The 22,959-nt window shown below is 42.2% G+C and overlaps 1 protein-coding gene across 1 annotated transcript in view; it reads left to right on the top strand.

Moving 5' to 3' along the window:
- The window catches only part of VAV3 (vav guanine nucleotide exchange factor 3), a 350,186-nt gene continuing 327,227 nt past the window's right edge, over positions 1-22,959 (top strand). The window contains exon 1 of the mRNA XM_027058453.2: positions 1-492. Coding sequence (XP_026914254.1) covers positions 289-492 — 204 coding nt within the window. The 5' untranslated portion in view covers positions 1-288. The remainder of the gene's footprint in view (positions 493-22,959) is intronic.

Raw genomic sequence — 22,959 nt, 5'->3', positions numbered from 1 at the left:
CTCGCGAGTCGGAAGCCTGTGCGCCGCCGCCGCCGAGCCGGCCGGGGCGCACGGAGAGCGCGCGGGACTCGCTGCAGCGGCGGCCGGGCGGCGGAGGAGCCGGGCCGGGACTGGAGCCGAGCCCCGCGCGGAGCCCACGACCCGCCCGCCGCGGCGCCTGCTTCCCCGCACCCCCGCAGGGCAGCGGCGGGCCGCGGCTGGCGTCGGCGGGGCGCGGAGGAACCGCGGCGGCGGCGGCCCCATTCTCGCCGCCTGCCCCGGCCGGGCCGTGTCCCGGAGCCGTCGGGCATGGAGCCCTGGAAGCAGTGCGCGCAGTGGCTCATCCACTGCAAGGTGCTGCCGGCCAACCACCGGGTGACCTGGGACTCGGCGCAGGTGTTTGACCTGGCGCAGACCCTTCGCGATGGAGTCCTGCTCTGCCAGCTGCTCAACAACCTCCGGGCGCACTCCATCAACCTGAAGGAGATCAACCTGAGGCCGCAGATGTCCCAGGTAAGGAAGCCGGCGCGGGCGCCTCCGCCTCCAGCCGGCATCTCCCATTAATCATCCGGCTAATTTCTTTGTGTAAATGCAAACGTCTAGGTGCGCTCAGCTTGCCCTGCCTCCCAGCTTTTTGTTTTGGGAACCGCTTCGGCTTTTTGTACCTTGGCCTGGAATGGTTTGGGTGGTTTAGGTCTTCAGCTGAATGCTGAAGTCCTGCGTCCGGAGACGGTAATGAGGATTTCGTAAAGGCTTTCTGCGAGGCGGGAAAAAATAAACTGTCTTAGGGTGTCCTTCACCTACTTTTGTGTGTGTGTGTGTGTGTGTGTGTGTGCGCGCGCGCGTGTGTGTGCGTGTAGGACAACAAAAGGAATTTGCTTCAGCTCTTTTATAGTAACAATGGAGAGGGATACAGGGAGATGATGGGGGTAATTTTGCTCTTATTCTGTTCTTTTGCTTTGCGTGTCGTCCCCATGTTTTCTTGAAAGAGGAACCATGACATAAATGATGACTCTAGGAAGTGGAGGGCGTTCCGGTACCGTTATCTGTACGGGAATGACACTGGTCAAAGGGAGGAAAAGGGAGCACCGTGCAGCGGTTGCTCCCGAAAGCCCCCGGAGCTTGTGGCCAGCTGGCCAGCGAGGTTGTGTTTACAGCTTCTCCGAAGCCATGTGAGAAGGAGCGAGTCCAGCCTCTCAGCGGCGACAGGAAACAAGTTTCGCTAAAACCTTCTGCTTTTCCTTCGTTCGGTGCTTGCTCAGGTGGTGTGGTTGGTGCACGCTTGGCTCCTGTGGCTGGAGCTTTGCCTGGCGGTGCCTCTTCGAGGGGTTAAAAACAACTCTGGAAGGCTGCATGCGTCCGAGTCCACTCAAAAGTCACGGCTCAGAGGAATATTAGTTTTTTTTTTTTTTGGTCCCGTCAGAAAGTTTCCATGCGGACAGATCTTGAACACGGTTCAGCACATCTCTTTGCTTTTTCCCATTATATAAAAAAACCACGTTCAACTTAACAGGGAGGAGGAGCCCCCTTCCATGACATTTTATCACTACTCCTGAATGATAGTTTCAACCACTTAGCAACTAGAGCAGTGCCTTTTACAGTAGAATTGACTCATAAGATTAAATAATCGTGGATTTAAAGTTAGAGCACACACATTCATCTCTTCATCTTGATGTTGGTGTTTCATCAGGGGCCCTCTGCACCCCAAATTCTATATTCCTCGCCTATCCTGTCTTCAGTCAGCTGGTTAGCAGTCCCCAAGACAAAACAGGCTTGTAAGTGGTGAGAACCATATGATTTCAGAAGTGGGTAAATTATTTCATACTTTTCCATAATCCTGGGTGGTGATTGCTAACTCTATGGACCTCTTCAAAGTTGTCTCAATTCTGGATATCCTGTTAAGGGGTTAACAGACATTTTCACTAAACTGGAAGTTGTTGTTCTGAGCAAAGTTCTACTGGAGCTGCACTTGGCTATCGAGTTTACAGATCACTATTTTCCACCTGGCCAGTAGCCTCAGGAGGCAGTGTGGGTCAGGATGGCTTGGCCCACCAGCAGGGAATACAGTATCGTGTGCACTTCCTGAAACTTCAGTTTCCTGGAACCCTCGGGGGCTGTTGAATAAGTTGTTCCTAATAATCATTCTCTCTGGACAGCTGAGAATCTCCCTCTTTTGATCTTCTAACCTTAATTTGATTGTTAACAATGGATGAAAATATTTTCAAATGTGATTTTGGTCTTTGTAGAATATATTTGTAATATAAATTTTTGGTGACTGAGGATAATTATTGTAGGTATCACTAATGAAAATGGAGCACAGCTGATACTCTGAGAACTGAAATCCTTACTGGGGGTACCACAGTGAACACATCGGGATCCTTGCCCTGTAAAGGAATTACAGCACTGTGCTATCAGATAAGCTACTGGGTTATAATGAGGTAAACAGCTAAATGGCTTTCCTTAGGCTATTTTGCTTTTGGATTCTTAAGTCTGTCCAGCCCTGAGCTTTCTGGTTCCAAATTCAATGCAGTTTCCTCTGTAATGTCCTGAGAGTGAGGGCTTTTCTCAAAAGTGAACCCTGGGAGGCTACTGCCTGAATATGGTGATGTCTGTTGTAGCTTCCTTCTTGGTTCTTGACCACTTTGCAGAGAGAGAAGGTGGCTGAACAGCTGAGTCTGTATTATACAGATTGTTGTTAAATCCTTAAGTGACACTTATTAACGGTTTCATTAAGCAAGGTGATCTATTTAACATGCCTACAGTGCTCACCTATAGGTGTTCGCTAGTAGTAAAATTAAAACATTTTCTTGTTTTTTTGCTATTGTCATATAAAGAGTTAGAAGGTTACAATGAAAAATTTAAAACAATTGTAAGGTCCATAAACCCCTTTGGGCAGACCTCTCTATTTCTGGATCTAACTTCTGTCTTTCTAGCTGCTTCTGGTTCTAAGCTCCTACCCCATCAGCAGTATTCATGGTATGGTAAATAACCTGGTAACCCAGTGAAATCCTGACCTGCATCCCATCAGACTTTATTCTTCTGAATTTAGAGATGTCATTACTATAAAGGCTTTTGCCATTTCTAGTGTCTACGAGTCCTTCTGTCCACCTGATTTAGGTTCTGTTGAAGATGATATTAATTTGAATTTCTTTATAGCACATGATCTTCCAAGCCAGGAAATAACTATAAAGTCTCACCTCAGAGTTTTGTCGCATTTGAGACTGTGATGAACAGATGTTGACAAAGGGAATTTTAGTTTGTTGATGTTTTGCTTATTGGCTGTTTTTAATTATCCTGTAACAGGCTATACAGTGAGTAGCCCCTTTTGATAAGAGTATTTATCTCCAATGAGTGCGATTTCTTCCATTCTCTTATTGTTAGCCTTCTGCCTTGTTTGCATTAAAAAACCTGCAAATAATTTCTCAATTATATGTTTGAATCTTGAGGTCTTAAATTAATAATCCTTCAAAATAGAATTATAAATGGGATCCCAGTCTCCAATTGTTCTTCCTGGCTGTGCTACCTGTCTTTTTAGTCTTGCTATATTAGGAGGAGGAGGAGGATCTTCTTCAGTTCAAAAATACATATAAATATATATATATATTTTTCATTTTTCTTTGTTTTAGAGAGAGAACACAGGGGAGGGAGCAGAGGGTAAGAGAGAATCCCAAGCAGGCTCTGTGCCTGATGTGGGGATTGAACTCACAAACCATGAGATCATGACCTGAGCTGAAACCAAGGGTTGGATGCTTAATTGACTGAGCCCCCCAGGGGCCCCGAGATCTATCAATGAGATTATCTTAATCCCACTGTTTTGTAATTTAAAATTTTTCTTTATTCTATGTCTTGGGATGATGATATATTTGAATTTACTGACCATTTGTGTATGGTATGGGTAAACTTTGAATTGTCTTAAAATGAATTATTCAGGCTTCCAGGGTTCTTTCAACAAATATCTGGTTCTGTGTCCTAGGAACTGTTGTAGATACTGGCTTGGAGCAATAAACAAACACAACAAAATCCCTGCCCTAAAAGGATTTATATTTTAGTGGGGGAGATGGACAATAAAGAATGAAATGGCTATATAATGTCATATGAAGAGATTTGAACCCAGTAAGGGACTAGAGCAAAATATCATTTGATTTTTTTTTTTTTTTTTTTTTTTTTTTTAGAAGGTAGTCAAGAAAGGCAGGTGAGCAGGGACCTGAAGAGAGTGAAGGAATGTAGGAATATGGATGTTTTGAAAGAAGAATATGCCTGGCAAGGGAATACCAAGTGCAAAGGTCCTGAGGTCAATTAAATGGTGGGTATACTGGAGGAAAAGTAAGGCCATTGTGACTGGAGGAGAATGTGGGAAAGAGTGGTCACGATGAGGTCAGAGAAAATAGGAGCCAGCTTTTTAAGCCTAATGTGTCATTGTAAGGACTTTGACTTTCACTCTGAGTGAAATGGGAAGTCCCTTACCTGACTTACCTTTGAACAGGGACACTCTGGCCACTGTGCTGTAGAACAGCAAGAATGGAAGCCGTCAGGTTCATATAGTCACTTCGGCAAGAGATGATGGCAACTCTGACCAGAGTGATAGCAGGGCAGATGGTGACAAATAATTAAGTTCTGGATATATTCTGAAGGGAGGGGCAGTAGTTTGTTTATTTTATTTTTTTAATGTTTATTTATCTTAGAGTGTGGGTGGAGGAGAGGGGCAGAGAAAGAATCTTAAGCAGGCTCCATACTTAACAGAGAGCCTGGTGCAGGGTTCAGTCTCATGACCATGAGAACATGACCGGAGCCGAAATCAAGAGTTGAACACTTAACTGAGCCATTCAGGTGCCCTAGGAGTTTATTGATGGAACCAGATTATGTGTATGAGAAGGGAGGAGCCAAGAATGACTCCAGAATTTTGGCTTAAGAAATTGGAAAGAGGGAGTTGCTATTACTGAGATGGGGAAAACTAGAGCTAGGATAGCTCTGGGTGGATGTTCAAGGAGGGGGGAGACTTGGAGTTAGTTATGTTTGAAATGCCCTGTAGACATGTAGGTGGAGAGACTGAGCAGGCAGCGGAGAAGTTGGGAATGTAGATGTAAATTTTGGAGTCGGGTATAGGTGGTATTCAAAAATCATGAGATTGGATGAAATCACCCAAAAAGTAGTGTTTAGAAAGAAGAGGTCAAAGGAGTAAGCTATTGGGCCTACCCGTGTGTCAAGGGTAGAAAGATGAGAACCAAAAAGGCGCTGAGAGAGAATGGCAATGAGGCAGGAGGGAAGTCAGCAGAGTGTGGTTTCAGGAAACCAAGCAAATAAAGTGTTTCTGGGAGACAGAGTGAGCAGACATGTCAATGCTGCTGATAGATGAAGTAAAACAAGGATGGAAGATGGACTGTCAAATGAAATATTTTGGTGATTTGAGAGAAACAGATTTGGTGTGTGATGGGCAAACACCCCATTGGAGAAGAACAGGTAGGAGGAGATGATCAGTACAGAGGGCTAAAGCCCTCTCCAGGAGTATTGTTGCTACGGTGGTGGCTTTTAGGGAAAAGAGATCTAGAGGGTTATTTTCTTGTCCAGTAGAATTTTAATTCTATACCTATTAAAAGAGCTCTTTTAGATTTAGATAAATTTTATCATATGGAAGTCTTATATATATATGTGTGAAAAAATATGTGTATAAGAAAATATAAAACTTAATGTGTTCCTAAAAATATTCACTTATTGCTCCTCTTCTGAATACCATATCCCCATTTCCTCTCAGTCATTGTTAGTTTTCTTCCCTCCCTCCCTCCCTCCCTCCCTCCCTCCCTCCCTCCCTCCCTCCCTCCCTCCCTCCCTTCCTTCCTTCCTTCCTTCCTTCCTTCCTTCCTCTGAGCATCAAGTGTTGGTGATACAGCATTTCTAAAAGAGTATACTAGTATTGTCCCCAGGATTTCCTTCCAGGCTATTAACCTGCAGTTGGGGTTTTAATGCTGTTCCTACTTTTTCAAAAAAGGCAAAGAGAACTCTATTTTTGCTATACATAACTGTACATAGTTTGAAAAACCATGATTATGTTAATTTTAGCATTAAGGTGTACGTTCCAAACACATGCCTATACTCCCCCGAGATGGTGCTGTGTGAAGATGATTGGGTTATAGTGAAGGGAGGAAAAATGGCGTTCGTTGTCCGAAAAGAGTGCTGTGCTCTATTACGGTTTTGGTCAATCAGTTCAAAATAATGTCATGGCTTCACAGAAGTCACTAACCTCTTTGCCATTTGTTAGATTATTCTTTTGGATAATCTGTCAGCATAATGTTAAACTTGATACCAATGTTAAGGCATATTAAGGCATCTTAAGGACTGGTTCTGTAGGATACTTGATGGCTTAACCTGGGCTCTCTAGGAACCAGAGCCTGAGATAAAGGATTAAAGTGCTGAGACATTATTGGTGGTGAGGTATAATGCCATGCCTACCAGGGAACGTAGTTTGGTGTTTTTTTTGTTTTTTGTTTTTTTTGGTGGGGAAAATTATATCATGTTTGTAATGCAGTTTTGATTCAGTGTGGATACCAATTTCCTCATTTCAAAGGGTTTCAAAAACCCTTTTCAAAATTATTTTTCTAAAACTCTCTATGGCATTTAACATGGCCTTTTCTGCTGCTTCTGAAACTCTCCCTTGATTACCACCACACTACACATTTCCTCATTCTCTCATGACTTAATATCTCCTGTTTCCTTTGCTGGTTTCTCTTTAAACATTCTGAGGAAATTTGAGTTGCCTCTTTCATTGTCTTTGTTCATATTCTCTTTCCTGTATCCTGTCATGTCACTGTAGTGTTACCTACGTTTCATACCTCGGTGGACTCCAAATTCACATAGCCTGTACCTGCCTGTTTGACACCTCCATCTCTGTTGGTACAATCATTTCATGGATGGAGTGCGGACAATCACATGATGAACTTCATTGTGCAAAGTTCACCCCCAGCAGAGTGAAGGGTGAGCTTGATGGAGCAGAACTGGGCATGAACAGGGCTGCTGCTGAAGTTCAGTCAGGGGAGGGAGGGGCCGGTGAATGCCATGGCAGAGAAAGGGCAGGACAGGAAGGCTAGAGAAGGACAAAAAGATGGACATGATAGAGAGTTGGAATGGACAAGGCTTTGGGGCCTCTTCAATGCAGTGAGAGTCAGGAGTATCTAGGATGAGCCTCTCTTTCTGGGATTTGGGAGGGAGGGTAATATAGAGGAGGTACAGATTTCAGAGGGAGAGGGAGTGCATTCAGTTTTAAATGATGAGTTTGAAACTATTAATAGTTACCTTTTGTATTCTCAGTGTCAAGTGTCATATTCTCCTACTACTCTTTTCTTTCTGGCTTATTCTAATACCTAAACTCCAACAAGCTTTTGAGCTCCTGCCACCTTTTCCCTGCCTTCATGTCTTCATTTCCTTCCTCCTGATTTTAAATACTGCAGCCATTATGATACCAGTTTCTCTTGATTTGCAATACTTTTTTGAGTAAAGTGCAACCCTGTTTAAATCCAGCTCTCCATTTACTCCTGCCTGCAACTTGGCTGCTGGATCTGATGGAGGAAAAACCTGTATCACTCAGACTATTCTCACTTTTAATTCATCATCCCTAACCACAGCAGGCACCTAGGCTACCCAGCTTTACCCAGTGCTCTAGACCAGATGTTCTCAAAGGATGGTCTGGGGAGTCCTGACAGGGCCATAGATAACTCTAGGAGTTCCGTAAGGTCAAACGTCTCTTTTATAATTAAGACATGATTTGCCTTTTCTCTAATTTTCTCACAGGTTTATAGTGGAGTTCTTCAAAGGCTGCATGACACCACTGATGTCATTGCTGAGGTGGACCATGGATTATGGGCTTGTAGATACTTTAAAGATTTCTCAGTTGAGGATTCTAATATGTTAAATGTTGATAGATGTGACTCCCACAAACAAGCTGCTGAGGCTGATCAATAATGGCCAGTGTAATAACATCCTGGGACCGAAAAGTTTGGGAACTGCCCTAGACCATTCACTTTCCGACTCACCCAGATGACCACTTGTACCTTTTTTTTTTTCCTTCTTTTAATTGTAGTTGACACACAGTTAAATTAATTTCATGTGTACAGCATAGTAATTGGACAAGTCTGTACACTATGCTGTGCTTGCCACAAGTGTACCCACCATCTGTCACCATACAACATTATTACAATGCCATTGACTATATTCCCTATACTATACCTCTCATCTCATCCCTGTGACTTACTCCTTTCACAAGTGCAAGTCTGTATCTCCCACTCCCTTTCACCCATTTTGCCCATCCTCCCACCTCCTTGGTACCTTTTCTTGTGGAAACCCGTTCACCTTTGTCTCCACTTTTCCCTCTCTTCTGGTGACCTTGCTTCCTGCTCAACTGAGAAAACAGAGGATCGCTTCCTCAGATTCTCAGGTTCTTGCATCCGTGCCTATAGATGGGGCTTTCTCTCATGTTCTATGGGCAGATTATCAGCGTTCCCACAGCCATGGTCAGTCCCTTCATCACTCTGTCCCCATACTTTACTGCATCTTCAGTTCTCTGCTGAACCTTTCCATTTGAATGCACATATGCTGTTATTTCCCTCATTTGATTCAGAATGTATTTTCAAGGTGGAGCTGCAAAAGCTTGCTTGGATATTGGGTGTGATGATGGAGAGTGACCGAGGTTTCCTAGGGTTTACCTGAACTACTGGGGCAAGTGGTCAGTCAACCTCCTTATAACTGTCCAATGATTCCTTATGGACAATGGGATAAAATCCACATTCCTTAGTAAGCATGCAAGGACCTGTCGTCTAATCCTGCTCCACCTCTCAAAGTTTTCTTCCACTCTGTACTCGTAAACTTTTTGTGGCTTCTCAAATGAACTGTGCTGTTAAATGTCCCGGGTTACTGCATGTGCCCCTTTCTCTGCTTGAAATGCCCTTATTTGTGTGATTGAAGATTCCATTCAAGAGTCCCCCTGGCTGATCACCTGCTGCTTTGTGCCCCACTGTATAGTGTACACAGGTGGAGCATAGCCCTCCTTGTACCATCTTGCAGTATTTTGTGGCCCTTTCCAGGCTGTGACCTGCTTGAGGTTGCCATAGGCTTATTCATTTATGTACATCTCTAGAAATTGACACCAGGACTCATACATGATACACCCAAATAGGCATAAAGTAAATTCATGGATGGATGGGAAATGATGACTTTGTTTACTACCTTTTCAAATATATCTATACATCTTTAAGATGTACTTGGCACTGTGTCATTAAAAATCAAAAACGTGTGGGGCACCTGGGTGGCTCAGTCAGTTAAGCGTCTGACTTCAGCTCAAGTCATGATCTCACGTGGGTTTGAGTCTTGTGTCGAGCTCTGTGCTGACAGCTCAGAGCCTGGAGCCTGGTTCTGATTCTGTGTCTCCTTCTCTCTCTAACCCTCCCCCACCCATGAGCGCGCGCTCTCTCTCTCTCTCTCTCTCTCTCTCTCTCTCGCGCGCGCGCGCGCGCGCTCTCTCTCAAAACTAAATAATAAACATTAAAAAAACAAAATGGGTGTTCATTGAGTGACATTACTAATAACAGATAACATTGTTTCATGAGTTACCACCTGAGTGACTTAAAGAAAGTGTCTAGACCTGTCTGTTCTTCTGCTTCCTCATTTCTAAAAGAGGCATAATAAAGGAACCTGCCCCCTACTGTGGCTGCAAGGGCTGAAGGAATGAATTAGCTCTGTGACTGGCACATAACAAATACTCAATAAATCTGAATGATTTTTACTATGATTGTCACTACTACTTCTGCAGAAACATACAAGGCAGAGTGTTTACACCTTCCATGAAATATCTCCTTGTCACACCAATGTGAAACAATCACTTATCTTCTTGAGGTAGCTACTCTCCAAGGCTAAGAGTTTAGTAACTTATACTAACAGGTAGTTGTTGAACAGTCTTGTGGTGAAGACAAGATTAGAATTAGAATGTTTAAAGCAAACTGAATTCCTTTAGCAAGGCTATTGGTACATCTGAATGTGAAATGCAGTGAACCGCACCCCCCTCCATTGTTCTTTTGTAGCCTTTGCTTGGAGGAATGTTCTCAGATTGGTTTTGTGGTTATCAATAATAGTATCTCTATACTAGTTATTGAGTAATAGTTTTGGTTTCAGGGTATTGAGTATCAACTGGTTAATTTTATACAGTTGTCATCCTAAGCAGTGTAAAATGGGAGATAGACCTCTGATAGGTATAGATGGTGAAAGGAAATAAAATCAGGTAGAAAAGCTGAGGAAAGGTAATGAGAGAGCAGGAGGATGAGTGTAGCTGGTCTTTTTTGGCCTTTTAATACTGTGCCTGGTGACACCTGGTCCTGAACACGTGGTATTTTGCATGCCTATGTTTATTTCCCTGGGCAGCAGGAACACCATTGTTCTAAATGACATGCTTTCAAATGGTTGTCTTTTCTCCCTTTCATTATTATAACCATTCTTGTAAATTCACACCTATTAGCTGTTATTTAGAATACTCTATTACCCCCTGCCCCCCGCCAACAGTTAACACAGATCCTGCATTATATTAAGGCTAGTCGCAAGTTTGCATTCTGCCTTCCCCCAATCTTCGGCATTTAGTGGACAGAACCATGAACAGAAAAGTAGATAATTTTTTTGTAGAAAATTATTTTAGAATTGTATTTTGTACTGCTCTCTGAGTGTGCTTTCAAAATATGCGTTGCAAGAATTGTAGTTAGCCTTTGAGTTGCTTGCTTAACAGGAAGCCAGCAGGATATGCTAGTCACATGGGAGTTCTCTAAAGGGTCAATTAATATGGAATAGTCAATGAAACACTTGATACTCACCTTCCATGATTTTCAAAGTACTTGTCTCAAAATAGATCAGTAACAGCTGGCTTGAATAAACAAGCATCATGCCTGTGCCCACTAATGTCCGAAGCCTTTTCCTGGGAGCATGGGGGCAATATGGTTTAATGAAAAGGCTTTAGGCCAGGAGTCAGGAGACCTGAATGAGAGGCCCAGCTCTGTCTCTAACATGTGGCCTTACCAAATACCTGCTTTTCTTTTTCTCTGCCTTCCATACTTACAGCAAGAACAGCAAATACTGACCTATCAGTAATATGCTGAAGAGCAGCTAAAAATTTTTTTATACATGTTTAGAGCTCATTAAGGAGGCATTATAATTTCATGAAGAGAGCTTTGGGACAAGACAGATATGTTTGAATCCCAGCTCTGGCACTTGATAAATTTGGGAAAATTATTTTAGTTGTTGAGTCTCCATTTTCTCATATTAAAGGCAAGAAATAGTAAAACCTACTTTGCAGGGTTGTGGTGAGAAATAATATTTGTAAAATGCTTGGGGCATAGTAGGTATTCAGCAAGATTTTATTTCCTTCTTCCTCTCCCACATCCTTGATCCTCCTAAGTCTAAGAGCCAGGAAGAACAAGATCTTATCACTGCTCTACAGAGAAGGAAATTGAAATGTGTACTGGATAAAGGACTTTTCTCAAGGTCACACAGACAGGAAGTGGTGAAGACAGGACTTGAGTCCAATTGTCCTAATTCCAAATGCAGTGAAGTTTCCCATTCCTGCTACCAAGCTGAGTGGTTAGATGGTGAATTGCATGAGGAAATGACTAGGAAAATGCTTGGAAAAAGCAAGGCCTGCCCTGCAAGTACAAAATTACATTGTATTATTTTGCACTGAAGTTTACTACATTTAGAACAGAAACATCTAGAATAATGAAACCGGTTTTCATTTATTTTAGAGTCAGATTAGTTCACGATTATTTGCTTTTTGGTAATTTCATAGCTCTTAGTTTGGTTTTGTTTTTATGGGAATTTGTGCATATGAGTTCATTGATTAAGTCATCAATTTGTCTACTAAATATTAGGTTTTGTAGTAGAAACAGAGAACTCAAAGGTAAATAAAACTCAGTCCCTGATCCTGTGTGGCTTTTAGTCTGTACAGCATGGATTTTACTTCAGACATGTCCTTATAAAACAGGGGGTGGGATGGGAGACCGGAGTTACAGTGAATGAGCACGGCATATGCTTGGTAGGGGGTAATGCTCTCTTGGATGCATTGTTAATTTTGCTGATGTGCAGGGGATGACATGTTCATGTGTTTGCATGGCTCAAGATATTTCTGTCCTTTCCAGAGACATTTGTCCAGTACCTCCTATGTGCAGGACACTGGAGTCCTAAAGCTAAATCCTAGGAACTTTGTGCTTTTGTAGGGCTGGAAGAAAGTAGATTTGACCTTGGAGTCAGGTCTTACAAGAATGCAGAGAGGATAAAGTAAGTCATCGGATGCTGCAAGGCAGGTGCAGAAGTGCATGCAGCTGGGTGAGTGAGATGAGACCAGGAAGAGGACAGAGACCTGAGTGGTTACAGGAGAGGAAGAAGGCTTGAGAAACAGAGTGGGGAGAGTGTGTGTGAGACAAAGAATGTGCAAAGACATTCAGACCTCAGTGATGTCCCCAAGAGGACAGTTACTCTGAGCAGTGATGGAATATCCTCCATAGCATTCATACTGGAATATGGCTGCACCATTTGCACCTGGCAGGAAGATATTAAGTCATAGGACTTTGGTGTGTGGCCTCGAATATCAGATGATGGCCTATTCTCTTGAATATCTTAAACATTGAGGGAGTAGACTATAGTCAGATTGCATAATAGGCATCTAAAGCCATGTCCAAAGCCTTTTCTTGCTCTGTCTGGAAGCTCCTGACTTGCTACCTCTCACTCCCTCATACCTAGTGTACCATTCAGTATCCTTCCAGTGCTCTTTAGTTGACTGATACCTCTTCCTTCCTTGGTCCATTTGTTCTTAGCTGTGTGTTCCTGAGTCCTGCTCCAATATGTTCTTTCATCCCCAGTTCCCTTCACCTTCTGTGATGTCACATGCGCCGGTGACCCCCACCCTGCGGTGCCCTCCTCCACTGGCTTTCCTGCTCTTGCCTCTAAGCTGAAGAGAGCTGTTGGAGAAGCTTGTTCACCAGTGGGTTTTTACTGCCCAGCCTCACTGCACCAGCTGCTGTGTACGTCACCTCTTTGCAGTGCCTTCTGTGATCCTCTAGGCTTCTTATTCCCCCCAGTGAGGCTCCAGCTCTCTAAATCCCAGACATTGAGTCCCCAACTCTCCCTCAGTCCCTGCAAGTTCACTTGGTTTTTATCATTACCAGTCTTCTTGAGTCTTATCCTCAGTCTGTCCCATTTACTCCCCATGGTGGTGACCACTGTTACTAGAAGTAGCAACTGTCCCAAACTTTACAAATTATTGCTGCTTTCTTGGGAGAGAGTTTTGGGTCTTGAAGAGTGTGTGTTTAATAAGTTAGAAGCCCAGAGAGGACCGGGTGTTATGAAAACTTTGATTCTGAGAAATTGGGCACCATGCTAGACCTACTCTTCTTGGTTTGTGGTCTCCAGACCCCAGTGGTGTGCTCAAGTGAACATCCACCAGTGAACCAGAAACCTGTCACCTTTTTCACTTCCCAGTGGCAACAAGGCTGCCTGTCCCCTCTTGCAGCCAGCTTACAGCACCTGCTATTTGCAAGCCTTTTTTTGCAAGGGGGTTGGGGGTGGGGGTGGGGGTTAATTAATATAACTTAATCATGTGTGCGGTGCCTGACAGAGAAAGGATAATTCTGCTACTTATTGATACTACAAAATGTAGATTTGGCAGAAAAGTATTAAATTCCCTGGCATTTGACCTTCAAATGTGAAAAGGTATTTGTTGGCTAAAGGAAGTTAGTAAGCTTAGGCCATGGTCAGCGACACAAGAAATGCTTGAGTTGAGATTATTTATGATGACAGAGTACTTGAAAATAAAACCTTGTGTTTTCCCGTAAACTGTACTTGGGGATTCAGTAGAATATAGCAGTTCCTCAGTAAGGAAGAAGCAGGAGTTGAAATCTCCGGAGTTCAGGATGAGCACTAACGTGGAAAATTTGGGCGCTTCCAGAGACCCCATTTAAGGGGAGAATGTCAGAATTGTGGTTAACATCCATTTCATACCTGTAAATTCTAAAATGTGAAGCTGGACTCTTGGGAGTATTTATGTGGTAGCTCTGATGGTTAAATCCTTATTAAATTTCCATCTTTCTGAATATATAGTTCCATTTAATGACCATAGTGAAGAGTAACGAGAAATTTGGTAAAGGATCTGTTTTTTTTTTCCCTTCCATGTTTAAGAAAAATGGTTCACCAGTTTCCATGATGCACATGAATTAACTTCTCACCTATCGAGCTATTTGACAAGCTTGCCCATGTGGCATCACCTAAAGCCTTGCTGGGTTTTAAATAAATAAATGGAAAAAATGTGTTTAATAGTAATAATACCCTCACCTCTCTAGAGAAGAGATCAAATAGATTTCTTATATTCCATGTAAATGCAATATGTTAAACTTCATTTATGCTACCCATTAGAGGGTTCCTAGATTCTGACTTGAAGACTAAGGACTTTTCATTTACACACTATTCTAATAAACCTGTGAAGTAGTGTTGTGTAGTGAAAAGCACCTGGGCCTTGAATGCATCAGCCTGGCTTTGGGTCCTAGCTGTTCCACTTATAATCTTGGGCAACCTAACCACTCTGATCTTCTCTACATTTTTTCCTTTTTGCAGTGTTTTAGGGATGAAATTAATTATAGTAATGCACATTTGGTGTTGGGCACTTAGGTACTCAATAAATATGCCATTCCTTTTCATTAAGCCTGTTTTTTTATTTTTATTTTAAGCCTGTTTTTTTTAATAAATCCAAGAAGATTACATGTTGCAAGTTAAAATGAGGAACAGCTGAAAGTTAAATGGACAGTAGTAAAAAACCATAAACCATGGACTCAACTCAAAAACTATATTAATCTTGGACTATGGAGAATCCTGCCAAAGTAGCCCACATACTGCACTAGGCTGTGGGGAAGGATGGTTCTGTTTGAATGGACCATTATAGCAACTGATTGTATTGTTCAAAGAGTTCTACAATTATGGAGCTGGAAAAGTCCTTAGAGGTAATTTTAGCTCTGTGCCTTGGTTTTAAAAATTGGCTGTCTCAGGCCTCTGATATGTGCAATGATTTGCCCAAGGTTACCTGGTTTCCTGAATAACAGGGCATTACTTTTCTTAGAATACTTAAGACCCAGGCCCTCAAGGGAAGTTTGTTTATTTATTTTTAAAGTGTTGATTTGTTTTGACACAGAGGGAGCTAGCGCCAGCAGGGGAGGGGCAGAGAGAGAGAGAGGAGAGGAGAGAGAATCCCAAGCAGTCTCTGTACTGTTAGCATGGAGCCTGACATGGGGCTCAAACTCACAAACCACAAGATTGTGACCCAAGCAGAAGTCAAGAGACCCTTAACCGACAGCCACCCAGCTGCCCCCTCAAGAGAAGTTTAAATCATGTTAATCATTAAAAAAAATTGGGGAAAATTGGAAAACACTTGAATTTAGAATTTATGTGAAGTACTTCTTATAAAGGTCTTACTGTCTTGTATTCAGCTGTCTCTGCTTTGCTCTCTACCTTCCTCTATCCATCCATCCCATGGATACAGTAGTATAGGGGAATCCGTGGGGATGGGGATACAAGGTCTCAGATTTTGGAGCTCAGAATGTCCTAGAAGAATTGACAAAGCATTGAAAAATGATTACAGTTGACTCTTGAACGACACGGGAGTTAGGGCATTGACCCCCCCCCCCCCCACTGTCACCCCTGTGCAGTTGAAAATCTGTATAACTTTTGACTTCCCAAAAACTTAACCACTAATAGCCTGTTGATCAGAAGACCTCCTGTTAACACATATGTATCATACTATATTCATACAATAAAGTAAGTTAGAGAAAAAAATGTTAAGAAAATCATAAGGAAAATACAGTGCTATACATACATGTATTCACAAAATCTGCATGTAAGTGGACCCATGTACTTCAAACCCCTGTTATTCAATGGTCAATTATAAATAATAAAAATTGTGAAATGAGATCTGTTGCTTAAAGGTGTAAACCTCCATCATCCAGAAACTGAACCACACACACTCAGTTCCTAAGAGAATTGAGGTTTTGATCTTTTAAGCCAGATAATGGTGTTTCAAATTCCCAGGAATACAAATATTTTTGGCAACACCAAAACAAGTTATTTCTCCTAAATCATGAGTTCCGTGAAATTGCAGTCCATTTGCTCTTCAGCTTTGTTCTTAGCTTAGTACCTGGCACAGAGTGAGAGCTCCTATGAATGACTATTGAATAACTAATGAATCCCTGCCACCAACTTTAATATTGGTTGAGCAAGAATGCCAGATTGTCCCTCATCTTAACCACAGGATGCAAAAAAATATAATTCACACCCCGCCAATTGTCTTGCAGTGGCAGGCAGCATGGTGTATTGAAAAAACATGGACTTTAGCATCAGACAGGACTGAGTTCAAATCACACCCCACTAGTTGAGCAACTGCAGGCAAATCCCTTAATCTCTCAGCATCTTAGTTTTCTTGCTTGTGAAATAGGGATGATCCCTCCTGCATAGTGTTTTGGAGGGCAAATGCACTCCGAGGCAAAATGGCATCGCACTGGGGGCATGGTAGGCACTTAGTGATCATGTGGGATTCTTTCCTTCTCCCACCTCATCTAGTCTGTGTGGTACAGGGCTTTTCCCACAGTCCTTTTGAAATAACATCTTGTTGGTCTTTGGCAAATTTTTCTCTTCCCTTGTATTCTATCTTCAGATATTTTATTTAGGCTAATAGAAACTAAAGCCCTTAGAATATTAGGACTTTAAAAATAATTTAACCTACACAATTTCATCTCCCTGTTGGCGATTTCATATTTGACTGCTGTGCTGTTAAAAAGAGAAAACACTCTACCAGGAATTGGGAGACTTGGATTCAAATCCTGGCTCTGTCACTAATTAGCTTTGTGACCTCTGAGCCTCTTTGGGCTCAGTTTCTGTGAACCTTGATATTTCTCTGTGATAAGCAGGGATTGGCGTTGTGTACTGAAAGGAACTTTACAGTTAAAGTTACCGGCTTTACAGTTAAAATATTGTGTGTGCTACTAATAAACTGTATGATCTAGGGTAGGCCCTTTCATTTCTCCCTTCCCTTAGTGGCCTCCAGAGAATAACATGATCTATACTGTAGGTTGTTTTGAGGATTATATGAGATAATCTTCAACAAGTTCCTGCCTCTCAGCTTTGCACACTGTAAACTCTTAATCAGAAAGTGGCAAGGACAGTGCTTCCACTAATTACAATTATAGGTAGTATTATTAATGTTTGTTTCTGTAGATAGTTGAGCGATCCATTAAGAGAATATAATAATTATAGCTGAAGAATTGTAGAAAAGACTGAGTAATTTTCTCAGGATCACATAGGAAGTGCTAATGAAATAGTATGCAGTTGTGAAAACAATGAATAGTCCACTTGATATACTCCCTGTTTCTGTAGTCAGTCACTTGGATTACTTCCAGTTCTTATCTTCTATTTTTCTTAAAAAAAATTTTTTTTAAGTTTATTTAGAGAGAGAGAGAGGGTGGGGAAGGGCAGAGACAGGGGAGAGAAAGAATCCCAAGCAGGCACAGAGCCTGATGTAGGGCTCGAACCCACGAACTGTGAGATCATGACTTGACCCAAAACCAAGAGTCAGATGCCTAACTGACTGAGTCACCCAGGCACCCCAGTTCTTACCTTTTATAGGTAGCATGATTACAATGGTCTTTGTATAGATTGTTTCCCAATTTTGGGTTATTGCTTTCAGCTTTATTTGCTAAAATGAATCTTCTATGTCAAAAGTTATAAACATTTTTGCAGCTCTTGTTAATATGCTGCCAGATGGTTTGCAGAAAAGAATTTCTAACTGACATAAAGGCAGATTCCTGAAGTCTTGGTTAAAAACAAGGACTTTGGTATCCTTTAGGTTTGATTCTTATTTATTTGCTTGGATGGCTCTGAGCAAACTAATCTCACTAAATCTGTTTTCTCATCTGTAAGATGGGATGCAGGTAGCCACCTCACAATATCTCCATTTATTCAGCTTATCATCCTTAGAAATATTTGTTTCAGGAATTGATGTTCCTGCGAGACCTAAGCCTCATGATAGCAGAGCCCACTTAGATTTATTCACTGCTGAATTCCTGGGGATGAACACAATACCAGCACGTAATGCTCAGTAAATCTTGAGGAATGTATAAATAATATAATTTATTAGCAATAAATACATAGTAACTTATTAGCAATAAACACAGGAGAGAAGAATTTTAGGTATAATTAAAAGCCTTTGTGATTTCAAATTGCTCTGTGAAATTAAATATTGAAATGTTTTCCAAGGACCTTTTTAAAAACCTAAGTATGCCCTGTAATTTAGATCTTGCCTACTTTTTTCTTACATAATCTTTCATGTTAATGAGGGCAAGTCTGAAGAGAAGTGGGCAAATGGTTGTAGCAAGCGTAGTTTAGCATCAAGTAGTCCTTCCTCTTGGCCAACACTCTTCACCCAAGACCTATAATAACATCACCTGAATCAGCCAGGAGGCTGGGTGGAGAATCGTCTTAACCCAAATTGCAGCAGGCCTTAATGACGAAGATGAGCATTCCTTAAAGATTACATTATGCCCAATACATTTCCTCCACTTGAGAACACCAACCATTTTGTTTTGCCTTTCCCAGACGTGCAGGCTATTATGTATTACATCGTTAACCTCTGTGAGTTCAAAACTGCACTTTGTTCATTCAGAAAGCGAGTTCGTTCTCTCATCTATTCAAACAGTTGGTTGAACTCCCGTATCCAAAGCTCTGATTAGGCTCGGAAGATTTAATGAACTGACCTTACAAGAAAGGTACCTTTTGGAGGATAAACTCTTATCTTCATACTTCATGTTCCCTATGGAAAAAACTTTCTAGTTAAAACATTAGAGTAATACCTATGCATGTGACTCAACTTCTGGGTGTTTTCTTTGAGACCTATTTACTTGCAGAGAGGGTGGTTGTTGTCTGGTGTATTCTCATTCATCAGGTAGGCTAAGCAGAGCAGGTCTGTCTTCAAGGGGAGGCCTCCAATGTGTGTGTGTGTTTTTTAAATTCTTTGTATATGTGGGGGATGGGGCTGGTCAAGGGGACCAAGAGGAGAGCTGGCATCCCTAAAAGTTCACATTTTGATTTGATTTCTGTTATCTATTGCTCATCAGGTTTCTCAGTAGGAAGAGGAACATTGATCTTTGGGGCCTGGAAAGCTTAAGGTGGTCTAGTCTGCAGGCAAGAGGCCTAACGTGGCACAGCGGTTTGTGATGAGCATTTAGGCCTTAGCAAGTGCAGGGTGCCCTGATCCTAGCTGGGCTTTGTGGGTGGGCTGAGACCCTTTGACTTGAGGATTGGTGGGTCCTGCTTGGATGGGTGTTGTGGGTGAGGTTGAGGAAGGTATTGCTCCTTTTAGTCACTTAGGGTGGACTAGCATTTGCTGTTTTTAATGTGTTTTAGCAAAAGCTGCTGGCCAGGACTTCAAATTTCAAAAGGGACAGTGTTCCAAGAATGCTGTTCTATGAGTTTGCTCCTTTAAATTCTGTGAATGAGGCCAAGGTAGGAAGTGATAAATTGGCTTTACCACATTCAGTTAATTTCATTCCAGGCCAAAGGAAGGCCCTGGAGGGACAAATCTTACATAATGGTGTAGTTTATCTAAGATCTTAATAGACTACCAATCATACAACCAACCTCAATTGACCCACTGCAAGCAGACCAAGAAAGCACCCTCTCTGTAGACGGGTGGGTCTCAAAGACCAGCCGCTGGAAGGAACAGAGCTACATACTGCCTACAGGGACAGAAGCAGTACTTTAATACTTAAGCAGAAGTTCCTCCACATGGAAACACACTTTATGCTTACTCTGGCTTTGTTGATTAAGTCCTGGCCATTGGATCATAGAACTGAGGCTTCACCTATGGAAGAGTTGTAGATTTTATTACTTAAAACTAAAAAGGAACGGGAGCCTCCTTACCTAAGAAGTATGGGCTGTGTTCTTGGGTTTGGATAGATGAGTGAAATAATTGTAAGCCGAAGCATTAAGAAGATGATTACTAAGCCCTGTGCTTGCAATGTTTAGATTCTAGAGACTTTTTTTTTTTTTTTTTTAAGGAAATCAAGGAACTAGAGTGGTTTGGAGAAATAATAGTCTTAACTATTTCAGTAGACTGAAAAGTCTAAGCCAGGAAAAAGGTTGATAGGTGGGATATGCAGGGAAAAGGAGATCTTTAAAAGAAAAGGAGATTCACTGTCTTCGTACTACTTAGTAACAGGCTTCTAGAAATACAGCAAAGATCTGAAAGTTTTTCACAAACAATCCAGGAAATTGCAAAGTGCCGCTTCAAACGTTCAGCTAGAGTTTGAAGTAGGAACAGCTAGAAACTTGCATAGCTCCAGGATGTGGACAGTTGTGCATCATGTGCACTGCATAGAGATTTTTGCCAGTAGAGGTTGAAATGCAGTGGTTTTTCTTTTCACTGTGGAGTTTGGCCAGTGATGACATGTGCCTTGAGAAGGCACCTTCTATGTATAAAGTGTTTTTCTGTCCCACAGGGGTTGTGGTGGTGGCCCTGGTTATGGAAAATTTGCATTTAAGAGGGAAAGCCCTAAGGTATTAGCATAAAATACTGAAGACTTGACTGAGTTCCAAGGTGACAGGTTGCTATCATTGGGCAAACAGGTATTGCCTGTACCCTGAAAGATCATCTTAACAGAAAATTGGATTGGCAGAGAAAAATTAAACGTGGGTTAAGCCTTACTTCTGGCAAAAGAAAGATACTGAGGGCCTGGTCATAAAAACGCACAGGAATTTTATGTCTGGAGATGTCCATGCAAAGTTGTAGGTCCTCACAGGCCTCCAGGGACATGGGTTTCAGAAACAGTAGGAACAGATATAGAATCTTCTCGTTCAGATGGAACAAATGTGAGGACTAATGGATAGTCTTCCTTAGACATTCCTCACAGCCCACTGCAATTACACAGAAAAGGCAGTTGCAACAGCATCTGTGGCCCAAGACTAAAAATTCCTGCTTATAATAGATTGTGGAGATGACTGTACTAGGCAGAGTGCATGTTCAGTTCAGCACCTGAGTGCCAGAAACATGGGTTCAGAGAGGAAGTAGAAGATAAGAAGTTTTGAACATGCAGGTGGGGAAAGAAAGATGACCTAGTTATGGCCTGAGGGGACAGGGACTGGCCTCAATGCAAACTACTACATTTTGAAGCAGACAGTGATACCTCAGGGCCATTCTGAGAGTGAAGACACATCTTTCTGCTTCCCAAATTGGACCATTCTGGGTTTCTCACATAAGTAGAATCCTACAACGTTTGTACTTCTGTGACTGGCTTATTTCACCTAGCATAATATCGTCAAAATCCATGTTATAGCATTTCCTTCTTTTTAAAGGCTAAGTAATAATCCATTGTATCTATACCACATTTTGTTTATCCATTGATCTATCCGTGGGTACTTGTGCCATTGGCATAGCGTTATGGGCATCCTGGCAAAAGACTGCTCTTTTTTGTTGACCTATCTCTCAGGTACCCTGGAGTTTCTGTCACTCTTTTTTTTTTTTAATTTTTTTTTTTTTTGAGAGAGGTTGGGGGAGGGGGGACAGAGACAGTGGGAGACAGAGGATCTGAAGCCTGCTCTGTGCTAACAGTGGGCTTGAACTCTATTTTTGGGCTTTATTGTCTTAATGAGAAACTCATACTAGAAGAAGGTTTATATTTGGGACCTCTGTATTTGTTGCATTTTATTTTTTAGTTACCTAAGTATTGTAACTTAAGTTCATTGCAGAACCCGTGGAGACCCAGGTTGAACAATAAGGCCAGGGAATAGAGAGTAGATTTCAACTTGGGATTCAGCATGGCCTTAACAGTATTTTGTGTGATACACATCTTTGATGTGTTTTAGAATCTTCCCCTTCTGCTCCTGTGATCCTGAGAGAGTACCCAAAAGACAGTGGTTGGAATTGGAAAGTGGGGACAGGGCTACTGTAGGGGACTGATCTTTTTCTCCTTTGAGGTACTGCCACACCTCTGGTAGCCCAGGGTCTAATGAGTAAGAAAAAAAATGCCAGGGGATGTTAAGGAGACTATTAATGTGTTCATAAACAGGGACTTCCATTTGAGTAATGTCTCTGGCTTTTCTTCATTCATTCTTCTCCAGTAGATGAATGATGTACCTGATTCGTAATTTCTTTAATTTTTTTTTAATGTTTATTTGTTTTTGAGATAGAGACAGAACATGAACGGGGGAGGGTCAGAGAGAGAGAGAGGGAGACACAGACCCTGAAGCAGGCTCCAGGCTCTGAGCTGACAGCACAGAGCCTGATGTGGGGCTCGAACTCACAGACAGTGAGATCATGACCTGAGCCGAAGTCGGACGCTCAACCGACTGAGCCACCCAGACGCCCCCTTATTTGTAATTTCTTAAATTTTTTTTTAATGTTTGTTTATTTTTGAGATAGAGACAGAGCATGAACGGGGGAGGGTCAGAGAGAGAGGGAGACACAGACTCTGAAGCAGGCTCCAGGCTCTGAGCTGTCAGCACAGAGCCTGATGTGGGGCTCGAACTCACGGACAGTGAGATCATGACCTGAGCCAAAGTTGGAAGCTCAACCGATGGAGCCACCCAGGCGCCCCCTGATTTGTAATTTCTTTGGGAGTAGGACTTCGGGCTCGTGTGGCAGCCCACTATGGGCCTCTAGTTCAGAGCTACCTGCCTGCAGAGAAGGTACATTCTACTCTATTCTCTGCCATGAGGGTAAGTTATGGAGCAGGCTCTGCTCCACTGGGCATGTTCTTCAGTTGTAGGAGTGGAGTTTGTCCTCATTGGACTGTGCACCTAAGCCCTTCTTCGTAACAGTTTGTAAGAATAAAAAACTGACATTTTTTATGTCTATCTGGCTCAGACATCTACTTCTCATTTGGTTTTAAAGTCAGATAGAGAGGTGACTGGGTAGCTCAGTCAGTTAAGCGTCTG

The sequence above is a fragment of the Acinonyx jubatus genome, chromosome C1, assembly GCF_027475565.1.
Source record: "Acinonyx jubatus isolate Ajub_Pintada_27869175 chromosome C1, VMU_Ajub_asm_v1.0, whole genome shotgun sequence".
In the NCBI taxonomy this organism is placed as follows: Eukaryota; Metazoa; Chordata; class Mammalia; order Carnivora; family Felidae; genus Acinonyx; species Acinonyx jubatus.
This window is presented reverse-complemented; position numbering and strand designations above follow the sequence as displayed.